The sequence below is a fragment of the Chelonia mydas genome, chromosome 5 (assembly GCF_015237465.2).
Source record: "Chelonia mydas isolate rCheMyd1 chromosome 5, rCheMyd1.pri.v2, whole genome shotgun sequence".
Lineage (NCBI taxonomy): Eukaryota > Metazoa > Chordata > Testudines > Cheloniidae > Chelonia > Chelonia mydas.
In genome coordinates, this window is record NC_051245.2 from 118,657,636 (window position 1) to 118,675,741 (window position 18,106).

The 18,106-nt window shown below is 44.6% G+C and overlaps 1 protein-coding gene across 8 annotated transcripts; it reads right to left on the reverse strand.

Moving 5' to 3' along the window:
- Nucleotides 1–504: 504 nt before the first annotated feature.
- LOC102938547 (INTS3 and NABP interacting protein) lies at nucleotides 505–17,710 on the reverse strand. Of its 8 annotated transcripts, XM_037902143.2 has the most exons (7): nucleotides 17,578–17,635; nucleotides 13,400–13,483; nucleotides 10,517–10,563; nucleotides 5,124–5,226; nucleotides 3,952–4,011; nucleotides 3,420–3,510; nucleotides 505–1,495 (listed from the first exon to the last, which is right to left on the reverse strand). In XM_037902143.2, exons 3-7 carry the CDS (start codon nucleotides 10,539–10,541, stop codon nucleotides 1,400–1,402), a joined length of 375 nt encoding a protein of 124 aa, XP_037758071.1. In that variant the 5' UTR covers nucleotides 10,542–10,563; nucleotides 13,400–13,483; nucleotides 17,578–17,635; the 3' UTR covers nucleotides 505–1,399. The 8 variants fall into 8 exon arrangements, with proteins under 8 accessions (XP_037758071.1, XP_007062373.1, XP_027680528.1 ...); XM_007062311.4 differs by lacking the exon at nucleotides 10,517–10,563 and having other exon boundaries at nucleotides 17,578–17,710; XM_027824727.3 differs by lacking the exon at nucleotides 10,517–10,563 and having other exon boundaries at nucleotides 17,585–17,695.
- Between the last annotated feature and the right edge of the window lie 396 nt (nucleotides 17,711–18,106).

Below are 18,106 nucleotides of genomic sequence, written 5' to 3' on the forward strand. Positions count from 1 at the left end.
CCTGAGTTAACCCCCCATGGGGATGAATGGGGCAGTTCTAACCTATTGGTCCTGGCTCTCTACACACTCACCTCTGCATCACTTATACTCAGTTCATGTTTTTGAAGTAGTCTTTACAACCACAATAGCTCATGACTTTCGTTAAAAAAAAAAAAAGTAAGCTGAGATTTCGGAGCATAAGATAGGTACCAGTATAGCGTATGGGAGTGCACCAGCAGATTCCAAACCCAGATCTTCACTACTTTCTCTTACTTTTTTAGCTACTTGGCACCAATATCCCAGGGTTGGTCTACATGGGAAAACTGACCAGCAGAATTTTAAGGGAGTATAACTAAACCAATAAAGCTATACCAGTATTGTGCAGACTATTCCAAAATAAGGGACTTTATTCTGGTATTATTACTCTGCTTCCAAAATAACTTATCCAATCAATAGACTTTGTAGGCCAAGCTTCAGCCTGGTGCTGAAGTGGGATGCCAGAACTGAAATGAGCCTGGAAAAGGATTTACAGAGACAGAATCAAAACTTTTAATTGAGCAGTACAAACACTTTAAAAGGCACTGAAATAATAATAAAACCCTGAAAGTGTGACACACTGAATTGGGCAGATTTTGAACTTATGGGTAACATTTTCAAAAGTGCCTAAAACTTATGATCCTAAGTTTCATGGGACTTAAATGCTTTGGGAATTTTTATCCCACGTCACTAGAAAAGATGAGGATAATTGGATACAAGATTATTTGTTGGCAAGGTTAATACTTAAGTTTTATATATTCTATAACAGATAGAGATACTGTGTGCCATTGTCTCAAACTACCTGGGAAACCAGGACACTGTTACAAAGACTAAACATAAAAACCATTAGGGTGCACTAATGTTCCTGCACAGTGTGAATGCAAGTGACTGTATCTACTGAATCCATGTCTGTCTTAGGATAGACAAAGATGACTTTGCTTTCATTAAGGCCAGGTACAGTACATAGATACTATGACAGATACTTTAGAAATGCAGATTAGAACAAGCATCTATTAAATTCTGGATGTGGCATCCTTCCTTCCGACTAAAGGAAATCGGAAAAATAAAATGTATGTGCGATATGTCAGGCAAACAGTCTTACTCTGAGTTGACAAAAGAAATTAAAGAAGAATACTGTCGGTTCCATAATAATCCAAAGCACCTCTTCTCAGGTGAAGCCAGACTCAACCATGGAAGACAAGCATATGAGTCCAGAATGAAACAGGCTTTGTAAAAATAAGTCAAATATTTAAAAAAAAAAAAACTCAGTTTTTTAAACAGCTCACATAATCTGTTTTCACAAATCATGTAAAGTAGTTGTGAAAGATGGCAGCTTCAACAATGGGCAAAATATCATCTCCTTCATTCTGGGAAATAACCGCCCTCATTCCGACTCTAGTCGAGGCAAGACAGGAAGAATAAGATTTCCAAATGCAGAGTCTTGGGTTATGAAATATCCTGAAGAATGTGCATGTGCATGCTGGAAAGAGAAACACTTGTTTAAATCATTAACCCCCACAGCTCCAAAATAATTCAGGATTTAAACTTCATGGTTTGCATTTATTTTACATTTGTCTGAGCCTGCTCATAAGCTTTGGTAATCAAAACTTCCAAACAGATGAATGAGAGAGTCTGCTTCTAATAGCCCACTGGGATTCCAATTAGGGGCCCACTCCCGCTTCCATTGATTTGGAACCTCTATTGGTCTCATTGTGTATGTGAGGTTTCACTCCACAATCTTTATGAAAATATGCTTATGATATGAATGACATAACTGAGATGTACTTTACGCAAGATGGGTCTTGTAAGTTATCATTGGAAAGGTTATAATTTACTGAATGTGATGATCCAATGGGTATGCCTGTACCATTTCTGGGTTGGAAGTTAGGAATATTGACTATGTATCTATTTCAACTATGCTACTTTCAGTGATGCCCCCTGCTAACACTTCAGGTGCAACAATGGAAAAGCCAGACAGGGATAACGGCCCATCAGCAAGGACAATGGACTGTGTGAAGGCTTGGCCTTCCTGCGGACACTCCCTACTGCCACTGACTCATGGATGCTGCGATACTACAGTGTCAGATGTTCTTATCACCTGATACTAAACATTACCTGGGACTTCTTGTAACTTTCCACTGGAAGAGAAGGGGGTTAAGTTTGAGAAACAAAGGAATCCCACCTTATGTAAATCCTATTTAAGGGTGGGGAGGAAGGCAAGTGGGGGGGGGGGGGGGGGGGGGGGGAGGGAGACTCCTCTCCATGGCCTGTCTGCGCAAGAAAGACCGCTAAAGCCACCTGAAGGGAAGGCAAGGGGGAGTCCAGAATGAGACAAGGGTCCAGTCTGAAAAGGAATATAACTGGAACGCTGAACCACAAACTTTGCAACATGCCTAAAACATTTTAGGGTGAGAATTTACATTTTGTAACCTGTTAAGTATATTGATCTTAGCTTGTGAATTTTGCTTTATTTGGTCAGTAATCTGCTTTGTTCGGTCAGTTATCTCTTATATTCACTTAAAATTCACCTTTTGTAGTTTATAAAGGTATTTCTTGTTTAGAACATAACCCAGTTTATGTAATTTCTAACTAGGCGGGCAAGTAGTTGTGCATATCTCCCTCCACACTGAGGGAGGGGGTGAATTTTATAAAACCTTTGGGTTTGTACCCCTTAAAGGAAGTGGGCACCAGAGTGTTGGGGCAAGTCCCTAAGGCTGAATCTTTCCAGAGTGGCTCTATCTCTGTGCAGCTGGGTGTGGCCCTGCCTGTGTGCTTAGCTGGAAGAGGCTTGTGAGCCTAATCCAGCAAGGCCAGGTAAAGGGGACCAAGGCTGGCAGAACAGGCTGACTCTGGGGTGTCACCTGATGTGCTGGGGTACCATGGAGGGCCCAAACCAGTCACAGTGTATTTAAGTCAGAGCTACCTAGAAAAGCCGCAGGCACATGCCGCCACGTGCATGCTCTCTTGCAGTACCAATTGTTCCTATAAGGTCAGGTTAGTCAAAGCCCCAAGGCCCCTTGCTACTTCCTACTGCCAAAGTGATGAGGCCAGAGATCTCTAATCTCTCTCCACCTCTGCTTTTTTTTTTATTGTGATGCCAGCTAGAATTTTGCCTCTAGAGTTCATTTGTGCTGCTAACATTTGGGGTTTTTTTAAATTGTTTTACAACAACGTAATGGTGTAACAGCAATTTGGTAGTGCAAACCAACCTGCTGACATTGTATTATGGAAATAAGGAACTGGAGGCATGGTGAAGGGTTGAAATTTCATTATTGTTGCCAAATATAGGAAAAAAATCTTTAAGAAGAAACCCTTCTAAGGATACTTTACCTAAGCTCTGTAGGTACAAGGTTGTTCTCTGCCTGGGTTACAAAACAAAAACAAAGGAGGACAGGGCTGCTCACCTGTAATGCTGCTTTTTGCTGAGCTGCTATGTGCTGCTGCTCAGCGTGATCACGGAAATCCTTGTTAAGGGACGATCTTGCAAGAGCAATGCTGTAATAGAGACGAGGAAGGTATCACTGATCATCTGTAAGAAAAGCTGCATTTTTGTCATGTTGGGTCATGGGTATAATGGAGTCCATGATTTTCTATGGATTTGGCGTTTTGTTTGGGTTTTAAATCCAGGACTTGACATTTTGGATTTTTTTATATGCAAGTGAGAAAATGCAATAGCAGTAACTGAACCACTTAGCTGAGAATACCGAACGTTGCCACACTAAACCCAGAAGCCGAACAGAGACTTGGAGCCCGACTCTGATCTCACTGTTAGCGTAACTCCACTGATGTCAATCGAAATCCGCTGGTGTCATGCCAGAGTCATTTGACATTCTGTTTCTTAACTATAGCTTTTGCCCTTTTCACCACTGCCACCCAGTGACTTTCCTAAAATAGTATCTGTGATGAAACAATAGGTGATAAAACAATAGCACTAACCATGGGTCCATATTCTTCATGATGGGAAGATCAGATGTTTGGCAGAATGGCTGCAGAACTCTGCATATAGGAAAAGGGTTTCCTATTGATACAGAACTCAGACAAAGGCCCTTTTTTTGCTAAAGTGGTAATAAACTACAGAATATAAAATGATTGCTCAGATATCTGCGGGCAACAAATAATATTTTAGGTTTCAATTTGAAAAAAAAAAATCATTGAGACGTAAGTCCAAACAAAATATTACCTTTCCTTAATTTGTTGTTATATAGAGCCCAATCCAGCTCTCACTGATTTTGATAGGAGACACTTTAATGTTTAAAGTGCCAGATTTTTAAAAGAACTCCTCACCCAACAGCTTCCATTAAGGGCAATCAGAGCTGCTTCATGCTAAACACTTCTACTGAACTGGAAAAAACACCCTGTAAAAGTAGCAGTTCTCTTGTTAAGACCTATGTGAATACTTGGAGCCAAGCAGTGACCCTCTGAACAGAAGGATTTATAACAAACACTAAACTGCAGTGCTTTAAAAAAGAAACTGGAATAGAATACTATTTTCACTTATTTTATTAGGGGAAGATAAAAATGAATACTTTTCTCAAGTCCCTTGCACTTAATACTGTATCCTAAAATGAACTAACGATCCAATTCAATATTTTGAGATAAACTTCAGACCGACACAGTTTATATTTTTTTATACTTGTCAAGAGAGCTCCTGTGTCCTTAAACACGAGGCTCACATATGCCAAGAGTAGAAACCTGCAACATGCCCATACAGAACAGCTAGAAGGGAGACCAAGTACTTTTTTTGTATACTCCTAAATATTCTAGACTGCCTACAGTTGGTTTGCTATCTAGATTTAAAAGGGTACATTTTGAAGCACAAGTAATAGCATATTAGCTTAATATTTTCTAGGAGCACGCTCCTGTAAAAGGGCTTGCTTAGCAGTCGTGAAGCACCCCTATTTCTCTCTCTCAAGTGGAAAGCATGCAGGTCAAGATTCAGAATCCACAAACAAATATAAATCATTCTCGCACTGGTTATTGGGGACATGCAGCACACAATTCTAACATGTATTTTGTTTAGATCTATAGATTACCTGTAAGGAAAGAACATATTTGATTTTCTTTGATGTACAAGTATTGTCCAAACAAGGTATATGAACATAAAGTACCTGGCTCCAGGATGATTTGTGGAAGACTGGTTTTGCATAAGTAATTTTCTCTTCTCCTTGTCTAGTTCTGCCAAGATTGCAACCCTATTTTTATTCTGAAAACCTGGTAAGAATCAGAAAAATATTAGATTTGCCTTTTTACATGGGGCACCTATAACCTTATGGAATTAAAGTCACTGCACGGTATGACATGATGATGAATATACTAATCTTCAAAGCTTTGCACCAATCTGAAAGGCTATTAATAAATAGGTTTTATTTTTCCTCGCCTCATTTTACAACACGAAATGGCTTCCTATAGATCATAAATATTAATATAATTTAAAATATATTAGCTATCATCTCTAGTTAGGTTTTTTCAGGAACCAGTTTTACAGCTATAGCCAAGGTGTGTATCTGTTAAATATTTGGCTTTGATAGTGTCAGAAGACAAATTAAGTTTATCAGATTTTTTTTTTTTAGTGAATGGACATGCAGTTTAAAGCATGACAAGACTGACTGAATGAATGAATGCATTTCATAGGACATGATTCTTTATACCTGAGTCAGGGATAACTCATGAACTATAATGGGAGTTTTGCTTGAATGAGTAAACGATCAGGCCTATTTGCAATAAAATTAGACACGACAAAATTCTCCTTTCTGATCCATCTAGTCTTTCTCTAAACCGCCATGACCTCTCACTGAAGTTGGAGTTCTGGCATGACTGGTAATCAGAGTATTATAGTTAGTTTCTACTGTATAGATCTAAAAATGGTTTTGCCCTTACTTGGTTCACTGAATGTTCCTACGGAGCAGAAAGGAATCTTTGGTGCAAGGGAAAGTTTCAGGAGGCAGAATGAGGAAGGAGGGAAACTGGGACATACTTAAAATGGCTGCCATCTTAAGGAGCCACTATTCTGTGTATTTTATATCTGCTTTAAAAGACTTGTACCAATACAAATCTAGGACAAGGCTGGGTCCCACACAAGGACCAACTGTCAAGAACTTAATGCCTATTACTCTGATTTCTTTCAGTGCCTCATTCCTAAATCACAAAACACTGTCAAAAAATCGCCTCACGTTTAGGCTTTCAGTGACAAATGCAAGATCAGTTGTCAAAAAAACGAGAGGCCATCCATCACCCGAGGAACGTGATGTTGCCAGTATAACATCTGTCTAGATGACTCAGCTGACCCTGCTCTGGGACAGGAAAACAGCTGTAATTTTTGCACTCTGATCTTAGATATTTGATACCAGTACCATCCCAGGGACATTTTAAGTACTTCTAAATATTACACAAGCCCTGAGCTAAATCCAACATGTCAACGTGTGACTACTCCAGGCATTCTTTAGCCACACGTTTACAAGTGAACATACTAGATCTGGTCAGTGGAATGGGAGCAGGCTTCGTATAGAGAACCACCCCCACTGCAATCTGATCTTTCTTAAAATACATGGACCAAATGCATACTTGAAAATCAGAGCACTGGGTGGGTGGGGTAAATGAGGAACACCTTTTAATAGGTATTTTTAGCCAAGATTTACATTATGCTGGTTATATAAATTCATGGAATCTAGAACCATAGGACTGGAAGGGACCTCGAGAGGTTATCTAGTCCAGTCCCCTGCACTCATGGCAGGACGAAGTATTATCTAGACCATTCCTGATGGGTGGTTGTCTAACCTGCTCTTAAAAATCTCCAATGATGGCGATTCCACAACGTCCCTAGGCAATTTATTCCAGTGCTTAACCACCCTGACAGTTAAGAAGTTTTTCCTAATGTCCAACCTAAACATCCGTTGCTGCAATTTAAGCCCATTGCTTCTTGTCCTACCCTCAGAGGTTAAAAAGAACAATTCTTCTCCCTCCTCCTTGTAACAACCTTTTATGTACTGAAACTGTTATATCCCCTCGGTTGTCTCTTTTCCAGACTAAACAAACCCAATTTTTTCAATCTTTCCTCATAGGTCAGGTTTTCTAGACCTTTAATCATTTTTGTTGTTCCTCTCTGGACTTTCTCCAATTTGTCCACATCTTTCCTGAAATGTGGCACCCAGAACTGGACACAATACTCCAGTTGAGGCCTAATCAGCGTGCAGTAGAGTGGAAGAATTACTTCTCGAGTCTTGTTTACAACACTCCTAATACATTCCATAACGATGTTTGCTTTTTTGCAACAGTGTTACACTGACTCATATTTAGCTTGTGGTCCACTATGACCCCCAGATCCCTTTCCGCCGTACTCCTTCCTAAGCAGTCATTTCCCATTTTACGTGTGTGCAACTGATTGTTCCTTCCTAGGTGAAGAACTTTGCATTTGTCCTTATTGAATTTCATCCTATTTACTTCAGACCATTTCTCCAGTTTGTCTAGATCATTTTGAAATTTTAATCCTATCCTCCAAAGCACTTGCAACCCCTCCCAGCTTGGTATTATCCGCAAACTTTGTAAGTGTACTCTCTCTATACCATTATCTAAATCACTGATGATTTATTTAACAGAACCAGACCCAGAACTGATCCCTGCGGAACCCCACTTGTTATGCCCTTCCAGCATGACTGTGAACCACTGATAACTACTCTCTGGGAATGGTTTTCCAACCAGTTTTGCACCCCCAATTAATCTTGTTTTCATCATGAAACCAGTTATATGCTTCAATAATTTGAGAGTAGGATAAAAATAAGCTATTTTAAACTGCAATCCAAATATCTGTAATCCAAATATCTGTAAAGGATTATGAACTAAGTATGAATTAAGCCACAGTGGAAAGTAGCGTTATATACTGGAAACACTACAGGGGAAAAGCAGGGATCTTTGTCCTTCTACTACCTCTTCTCTTTCCCCATCTCCCCAATACTGAAGCATAAAGTGGTTATAATTTCAGAAAAAACAGAGTCCGGCACATCAAAAAAGGAGGAATAAAGCATTGGCACAGCTGCTGTCCATTAAGCAATTTGATTCAGTAATTATAATTTCAACTGTAAGTAATCTGATTAACAGTATTCATGTAATTGAAGAGTGTTCTGTGGGGGGAAAATACCCAAACATATATATATAATCACAGGGGAAAAGTCTTATTTAGAGAGAAACTAGCACCTTCAGTAAATTCATTTTATCAGATCTGGCAACACTTAAGATAGTCTTGCTTAAAAGCACTTCGTTAAAGAAAACAAGTGAAGAAGCTACAACAATCCCATGCTGCAACGGTAATGCAACAATTTTGCTACACTATTTTAATTCCTCTGTTCTGCCTTTATACAATCCCTCTACCAAAACATGATTATACAAAGAAATATTACCACTGTCACTAAGGGCCTGATTTAAACATACAAATGCGAAGAGCTTTAGATTAAGAATTCCTCTAATGAAGAACTTTCAATTCACACCTCCACTAGTTGAGTAGTTTCCTTCTAATAGCACTTAGAATATCTACACTTTACCAAAATTTAACCTCAGAACATCCCTGTTATGTAGATGGGCAAGTAGTACCATCCCTCTTTTGCTGACAGGGATGGTGAGATGAAATGATTTGCCCAAGGCCACATAACAAGCCAATGGCAGAGCTGGCTCTAAAACTCAGGACAAGATATTTACAGCTCAAATCTGCTCTTTTAAAGTTTGGCTTCTGTAACTTCAAGTGCCATGTTCTGTACTCAGTGGGTGAGCTGAAAACCTACTTGCGTCAATGTGATTTTCATATGCAAAACCAGTGTGGAACATACCCTGAATTGCATGAGAATCCACTTCAGAGAAGCAAAAAGCAGAGTTTACTGAAATTGATGCCCAAGAGGACTTAGCTTACACAAAGGGGAGGGAGGGGGGAGGATTCCTGTTCATGGAATTCTGAACTTTGGGTCCCAAAGCAAGAGAAAGTAGCATGGATTTCTTTACAAACTCTCCTCTGCTTCCCCAATGCCTTGTCTTCTCCCAGAATGAACATGACCCCTACCCCAAGGATATTTTTACAAGAAAATCTGAAGCAGTAAAAGCAATGACCTATAAAGATTCCCCTCATAAGACTTATCAGGCTTGAACACCCAGCTACAGATTGTATAAATGTAACTGATGGCCTAATTTGGCCCACAAAACCATGTTTCCCCTACTGATGAGCTTATGCAATATGGGGGGGGGGGGGCATATTGACTTTAAAAGGTGAGGTTAAGATAGCAGGGTTGGCAGTTGGAAGAATCTTTTTATTTGTAATCTGAGCACATGTGACCTGAATCATTGAGAAACAATGAAGCTCATAATGCCACTTTTTGGCCCACTTTTCAGAACAGAGCCACAGCTTGAACCCAGATGTAGATACGTACTGTACGCTGAGTCTCACTGCATTTAAAAATATACCACAACTACATTCCTTATTCTTTCTGCTCAATTCAGAATATGTTTCAAAGTAATTTCTCTATCAAAATACAAATCATCATAATGGTGATCTTCATTCTATGAGGAAATATCTGAAATAGCAGAATCATAATTTATGCAACATTTTGGGTTTCTAGGCAATCTGTAAGTAATTACTCCACCATTTTTCATATGTTAATTGTATTTTGTGATTGCAGTAGTCACAATATAGCAGACTATTACACAATTTTTTGGTGGTAATTTACATTCTATGGTCTCACATATGTTCTGCAGCAGTTAAGCAAAATGAATATTAGTAACTCATTAAATTACACTTGAATTATTATTAATATTTTATCTGTCCCTCACGACTATGACCACATATACAGATGAATATAATTTGTTCATTAGGTTATGGATGCAAAGACCTCCAGGGAATGTCAAATCTACTAATGCCCTCAAGGGCGAGGTTTTGCATTTGGATCTCTGAATAGTTGTACAATCGCTAGATGACTCCTTGATTACATCATCCAAGGCAGGAGGACAATTTTCTTCTTTACACTGTATTGTGAACTAAGTTGGCTTAGTGATTCACCAGTTTCATAAGACTGCCCTTGGCTAACATACTCACTTTGAAACCAGTCCCTGCACCCTCTATATGAGGCTTTGTCAGCAGCGGGGGAAGGGGGGGGGGGGAAGGGAGAGAGAATGTTTAACCAACAATCAGTACTGCTTAAAGTGAATAAATGGCAGCTAGAAGAGATGCAAAAGCACCTAACAGAGAGAATAACGCACAGTGAAAATTACACTTTTGAGCCAACATCAGTGCCTCAAAAGTTTATCTTCTGTTTAAATTGCAGAGCTCCGTTGTGCAGGTGAGCAAGCAAAATTTAGCCCTGTGAGAGAAAAATAGGCGGAACATATTTCTTCCATTTCTCTGAAGCGGGGCCTAGAGGGAAGAGCATTTTCCCAAAACGTAGCTATTGTGTTGCTACCATCACACTAATGCTTACAAGAAGGTCACACGTAGAATAAAACCTATGATGCTGTCACACAAGACATATACCTTCTTTATTCCCAGCTTTGTGCATGAGTGTATCATCATCAGCAGTCCTATTAATACATGTAACAAATGGTTAAGAATGTATTACCATTTATTGCCAAGCACTCAGTTTATTTCTTGCTTTAAAAGCTTATTTTCAAAATGCACCAGAGTGGTCTGTAAACACTTCCTGAGGACACGGTACACCACACTAAAAGCTCTTCCTTTTCTTTATTAGAGGAAATATATAAGTGGTCCATGGTATAAAAGCCCCACAGTAAATTTTATTCAGAGTCCTATTTGGCTTTGCAGTCCTCCTACACATCTCACCTTTGAAACTCTAAGAAAGGAGTGCTTTTATAATGTGTTCTGACGAAACTAAAATAAACTTGTTTAGCAAAAGCTTAACATTTATAGTTTGAGTTCACAGCTGTAAGGACATGGAAATACACTGCTGATACAGTATCTTCAAAAAAAATTTTGTTCAATTGCTTGGAGCAAAAATATACAAGATGATGTTTACTTATATAACAAATGTGTGTTTCTTTTGGTAAGTCTGAATAAGTTACCTGTTCACACCCATTCTGCTTAATTTTTGAAGTGAAGTCCTTAACCTTGTGCTTTTGATCAGGAAGCAAGGCATCAAAGAATAAATTCCCTGAATAGCATCAATATTTGTGTTATTCAGCAAGCCTGACAGACATACTTGGCTCATGCATTGCTTATTGTTATCAGTCTGGATCTAGGCTAGTACTCTTTGGCTAGGCAGAACTAGATCACTGCTGAATCCTTCTGACTCCCCATTTCTTCTTTTTGTCTTAGTCCCCTTCTTTTGCCCATTTACCTTTTTGGTTCTTTAAAGCTTTGAGGGTTTTTTGAATACTTTTGTTTATAATATAAAACAAATATTCAGCCCCTTGAGTAATTCTTAGGGGAGTACTCAAGAAATAAAATTAAATAATTGCAGTTTTCCTTTCTAAGTTATAAGCTACCTAAACTTTGGGGGAGGAAGAAGAAGAAATCATGCGAGTCAGACTTGTACATTTATATTCAGATCTTTTAGAAGTGAAGCTCTAAATTCAGTATTGGAATATGTTAGTCTCTGTAATGATGGAGTTAAACTGATTTTTACAGCAAGAAAAGGCTTACCATGTATTTAAAAGGAATGGTGTTTAAGGCCAAATCCTGCAAAGGTATGCCCATGCTGAATCCCATTTGAAGTCAATGGGACTATCTCTCAATCTTTTTTTGCAGAATTCCACAAAGCTTTTTATAAGTACTTTCTTCTGCAAATCACTCCATCTGTTCCCCACCTCCAAATCCATCTATATGATACAACAATCTTTCTTTCTTGTCCAATATTGGTCTGGGCTTATACACAAATCCTATATTCCACTTCAGAGGTGCCTGTACTTCAGTATCTAAAAGTCTGGTATTGCAAAAACTTATGTGGGAGAGTAGCCCCATTGCATTTAGGTGTACAGTTACTTGCGTGCTAGGGTTTACAGGTTTGGGAGCACAGGCCACTATCCTGGAAGACATTCAGTGCAGGAGGCTGTTCATGGGGCTCTACCCACACAAGACAACTTGGAATTGGGGCCACACTTTGTAAACCACATTGGGATCACTGTTCAACAAACCAGTATTTCCCAATAACCAAGCACACTATTTTTTGCCTCCTGTTGCTGTTTTTAATTTCAATTTTTGCCATGGTAAAATGTTAAAATAAGCCAGATTTTTTTTTTTTAAGTTCCATTAAGAGTTCTTTGGGTACTAAATTCACAATTAGACAAATTTAAATGTACAACAGTTGTCTAAGGTCACCATATGTCCGTATTTTCCCGGATATGTCTGGCTTTTTGGTTCTTAAATTGCCATCTGGGAGGAATTTTTAAATATCTAAAAACATCTGGGATTTTGCCATTATTATTTTTCCCCAAAGAAGAGTTGATCATTCAAGAAAGAGTGAATGCTGATCATTCAAGAAAGAGAGTGCCAGCTTTTTTCCCCTAGCTCCCAGCACTTGTGCCGCAAAACAGCTGTTTTGCGCGGCTGGGAGGGAGAACGCGGCGCGCTCGGTGGAGGAGGCGGGGCCAGGGCAGGGATTTGGGGAAGAGGTCCAATGGGGCAGGGAGGGGGCGGAGTTGGGGCAGGGACTTTGGGAAAGGGGTGGAGTTGGGGCGGGACCAGGGGGGCACAAGCAAATACCTCCCCCATGGAATGTCCTTTTTTTCGAATGTTCAAATATGGTAACTCTACAGTTGTCATAATGTAAACAAGCTTTAAAAAATAGTTAGCATTACTTTGTTTTGTTTCTTTGTGGTCTCGAGCTTTTGTTATCTATTCTTGATGGCTAAGATCTCCTCATCTTTTGTTCTCACTTGCAGAACTGTGCCTCTTTGGACCTTCAGTATGCTCCCAGATGCACAGTGTGGCAACCAAGAGTCAAATTCAGTGTACAAGAGCCGCTGAGAATAGCAAAATAACTGGAACTTAAAAAAATACTACATCACTGTAAAGTCTCATTTGTTTTCTTTTGGGATTTGAGTTTAAAGAGACATGCACTAACTCTGTGCTTCCAGTATAATTAGTAGTTTTGTATTTCTCTTACCCCTTTTTCCCCCCTTAAAAAAGTTAAAACAAAAAAGAATCTAGTTCTAGTGAGATTTTGCTTGTTTTCTAATCTACAATCTTGGAAACTGGATTCCTGCCTCAAAAAATGGCAGAAATTGTTTCCCCTTAAATTATACTTCTAGGATGAAATCCTGGTCCCAATGACTTCAATGGGACCAGAACACCACCTCTAATTTTTCTCCTTAACAGACCTGAACAATGAATGAATAAAACAAAAGCGAAGTGTCTGCAATTGAAGAGATATAAACAAAAAATACCTAGTTTGAAAATTACCTTGACCTGGAGGGTTTGCTGCCATCTTGCTACTTTCAGGAGTAATTACCCAATTATAGTTAGAACTCTCAATTTAACGCAAATCTGCAAAAATGGACAAAACATAAAATATTAACATTCTTTGAAATTAAATCCTAGCTCTCATTCAATGTGGGTTATGAAAGAGACATTACATTTAGGAACTGTTACAATGTGTCAGTCTGATTCAATGTAACAGTTGATCAAATTATTGAATTCTCTGTTATTGTATTGTTGGCCGAGTGTTATTTTGAAATCTGAGTTTTTACAAGACAGTCTGCTCAGTCCATCTTTTGTGATAGGAACCAACAGTGTCTAATATCTGTGAATTTGTTTCTCCCACTCTTGCCTTCTAGAGGGTATACACCAAGAACATATTTAGGTTTATTATTAAACAGGGCATTAAGTTTCACTCACACATTTTCTATTAACTCATTTAGAAATATTCCAAAGTTTTATTAGCTAGACATTTAAGTTTCTAATCAACCCATCGTATCCCTAAGACAGCCAGAACCACTTTCTGACTCAGTCATGAGAGACTTGATTTTGCTCCCAATGAGTTTCATGATGAAACTTGCAAAGACTTCAGGATCTGATCCATACTTTAAAGTCTGCTGTAGTACCTCAGCTGCATGCAGAAATTAAAAACCATAATAAATCACATAGTATAAGTTAAGTTATTTATGTAGCACCAAAAACATCACACACACGTTATAGGATTTATTATTTATATGGAGAGGGCTCAGGCAACACAATAGGCACTAATCTCTCTCTCACACAAAATCCCTACCCTAAAACATTTTATTATCTAAGGTGCTGATTCTTCTAACCCTTATTACTGGGTTTAATGCTTATAACCTGTAAGGTAACAATGAGGTACTAGGGCTACATCTGGGAGTAAGTATTTGAAGCAGCAGCCATAAGGCTGTGTCACTAGACTTTATTCCCTAACGCTGATGCCACTGGTGCAGCTCCACCAAGGAGGGCAACAGTGGGACTGCTAGCACAGACTGAACCTTCAGGCTTGATCCATGTTGTCTAATCCTGCTCAGAGCAGGACGAGCTGCAATGGTAAGTAAGGTCCCCCAGCAGTCACCTGCTCTCACTGGTTGGGGCCGGTGATAGTAGCAATGGTGGGTTGTTTTAGATGGAAATACTAATGCCAACAATGCCTAAGGGAAGATAAATACAAAGGGAGAGGAGAGGGGCAGGTCAAGCTGTGGCAGTAAGATCAGGTGGCTGCTTTGCTTATCAGGGCATGTAGCGGGAGAGCAAGGTAGGCTTGTTCAGGTCTGGCTCAGAGGGGAAGAGTCTAGTATAGAGAGGGTCTTTGGGAGAAGACAGGAGCTGGGGACTCCAGGTGCAGGAGGGATGGAGGAGACGGGGTACTCCTGGCCTGGAGCTGTCAGGGCAGATACACCAAGGCTCCCTCCTCCGGACACAGCACCCCCTACTGGCTGCCAGAGAACCAGGCCAGGACTCGGGTCCACACAGTCCTGGTGGGCCCGAGGGCCAGGAGTGCATGTGGCCCATATCTCCACAGGAGCCTGGCTCTGCCTGGGCACGCCCACACCGGGGAAGGCCAGTGAGTTCAGGGGCACCTAACCCCAGGGCCAGCTACAGCACCCAGACCCAAAGCCCCATGCAGCACTGAGTCACACCCCCCCCGCCCCCGACACTGCTGAGGGGCAGGCCCCACTGGCGCTGGCTTGACAGCTCCCCCCGCTGAGCCCCCACTTCCCCCAATGCAGCCTTGGACTCTTCTTCCCCCCCCACCTCCACACCACCCTGCTCTACACCCCAAACTGGTGGCTTGGATTCTTCCCCCCCCCCCCACCTCCACACCACCCTGCTCTACACCCCAAACTGGTGGCTTGGATTCTTCCCCCCCCCCCCCCAGCTCCACACCACCCTGCTCTACCCCCCCCAGCTAGTGGCTTGGATTCTTCCCCCCCACCCCAACTCCACACCACCCTGCTCTACCCCCCCCCCAGCTGGTGGCTTGGATTCTCCCCCCCTCCCAGCTCCACACCACCCTGCTCTACCCCCGGAGCTAGTGGCTTGGATTCTCCCTCCCCCAGCTCCACACCACCCTGCTCTACCTCCCCAGCTGGTGGCTTGGATTCTCCCCGCCCCCCAGCTCCACACCACCCTGCTCTACCCCCCGAGCTAGTGGCTTGGATTCTCCCCCCCCGCCCCCAGCTCCACACCACCCTGCTCTACCCACCCCCCCAGCTGGTGGCTTGGATTCTCCCCCTCCCCACCTCCACACCACCCTGCTCTACCCCCCCCCCCCAGCTAGTGGCTTGGATTCTCCCCCTCCCCACCACCCTGCTCTACCCCCCCCCCCCCCAGCTGGTGGCTTGGATTCTCCCTCCCACCAGCTCCACACCACCCTGGTCTACCCCGCCCCCCAGCTAGTGGCTTGGATTCTCCCCCTCCCCAGCTCCACACCACCCTGCTCTACCCCCCCACCCAGCTGGTGGCTTGGATTCTCCCCCTCCCCCCAGCTCCACACCACCCTGCTCTACCCCCCCCCCCAGCTAGTGGCTTGGATTCTCCCCCCCCCCCCCCAGCTCCACACCACCCTGCTCTACCCCCCCAGCTGGTGGCTTGGATTTTCCCCCCCCCCCCCAGCTCCACACCACCCTGCTCTACCCCCCCCCCCCAGCTAGTGGCTTGGATTCTCCCCCTCCCCACACCACCCTGCTCTACCCCCCCCCCCCAGCTAGTGGCTTGGATTCTCCCCCTCCCCACCACCCTGCTCTACCCCCCCCCCCAGCTGGTGGCTTGGATTCTCCCTCCCCCCAGCTCCACACCACCCTGGTCTACCCCCCCCCCAGCTAGTGGCTTGGATTCTCCCCCTCCCCAGCTCCCCACCACCCTGCTCTACCCCCCCCCAGCTAGTGGCTTGGATTCTCCCCCCCCCCCAGCTCCCCACCACCCTGCTCTACCCCCCCCCCAGCTAGTGGCTTGGATTCTCCCCCCCCCCCCCCCAGCTCCACACCACCCTGCTCTACCCCCCGAGCTAGTGGCTTGGATTCTCCCCCCCCGCCCCAGCTCCACACCACCCTGCTCTACCCCCCCCCCCAGCTGGTGGCTTGGATTCTCCCCCTCCCCACCTCCACACCACCCTGCTCTACCCCCCCCCCCCCCGCTAGTGGTTTGGATTCTCCCCCTCCCCACCTCCACACCATCCTGCTCTACCCCCCCCCCAGCTGGTGGCTTGGATTCTCCCTCCCCCCAGCTCCACACCACCCTGGTCTACCCCCCCACCCCAGCTAGTGGCTTGGATTCTCCCCCTCCCCAGCTCCACACCACCCTGCTCTACCCCCCCCCCCCCCCCAGCTAGTGGCTTGGATTCTCCCCCCCCCCCCCCCAGCTCCACACCACCCTGCTCTACCCCCCCAGCTGGTGGCTTGGATTCTCCCCCCCCCCAGCTCCACACCACCCTGCTCTACCCCCCCCCCCCCAGCTAGTGGCTTGGATTCTCCCCCCCCCCCATCCAGCTCCACACCACCCTGCTCTACCCCCCCAGCTGGTGGCTTGGATTCTCCCCCCCCCACCCAGCTCCACACCACCCTGCTCTACCCCCCCCCCCCAGCTAGTGGCTTGGATTCTCCCCCTCCCCACACCACCCTGCTCTACCCCCCCCCCCAGCTAGTGGCTTGGATTCTCCCCCTCCCCACCACCCTGCTCTACCCCCCCCACAGCTGGTGGCTTGGATTCTCCCTCCCCCCAGCTCCACCCCACCCTGGTCTACCCCCCCCCCCCCAGCTAGTGGCTTGGATTCTCCCCCTCCCCAGCTCCACACCACCCTGCTCTACCCCCCCCCCCAGCTAGTGGCTTGGATTCTCCCCCTCCCCAGCTCCACACCACCCTGCTCTACCCCCCCCCAGCTAGTGGCTTGGATTCTCCCCCTCCCCACCACCCTGCTTTTCCCCCTCCTCCCCCAGCTAGTGGCTTGGATTCTCCCCCCCTTCAGGCTTGGACTCTTCTCCCAGCCCAGCTGCAGGCTTGGACTCTTCCTTCGCCCTCAGCCCCCTCAAAGCTGGGCGCACCCCCCAGGCTGCAGGGTTGGACTGTCCCCGCCCGCAGAGTTGGGCTCTCCCCCCTCCCTCCGCTGCAAGGTTGGACTCCCCCAAAAAAGATGAACTCACCACACACCCCGTTCATGACGCACAGCACGCGCGACATGCACAGCCGGCTCCGTTTTGTTCCCCGGGCGAGACTGAAACACGTCACCGCTCCCGTGGGCGGAAGCAAGCTTGGTTTGACGGGCAGCCTTTGGTGGCCAATCACCTCAGGCGATGGGAGGAGCCGCTCACGCGGTGATTCCGTTGCGCAGCGCCACCTTTCGAGCGCGCGGGGAGCTGTAGGGCGGGAGAGAGGGGTGGGCGGGGCCTGTGTCTTGGCAACAAGAAGCGGGCGGAGCGACCGTGCATCTCCGCGTCAGTGCCGGGGCTTCGCTTGGCCCGGGCACCCTCGGCCGCCGATAGGGCGCGGTGGGGCCGGGCGGGCTCCTTGGGGAGCTGGGCGAGCGCCCGGGGGGAGGGGTTCACTGAGAGGGCACCCTGGGGTGGGGCTCCTTGGGGAGCGCCCTGGGGCGAGGGGGGTTCACTGAGAGGGCACCCTGGGGTGGGGCTCCTTGGGGCATGCCCAGGTAGGAGGGGTTCATTGAGAGGGCAC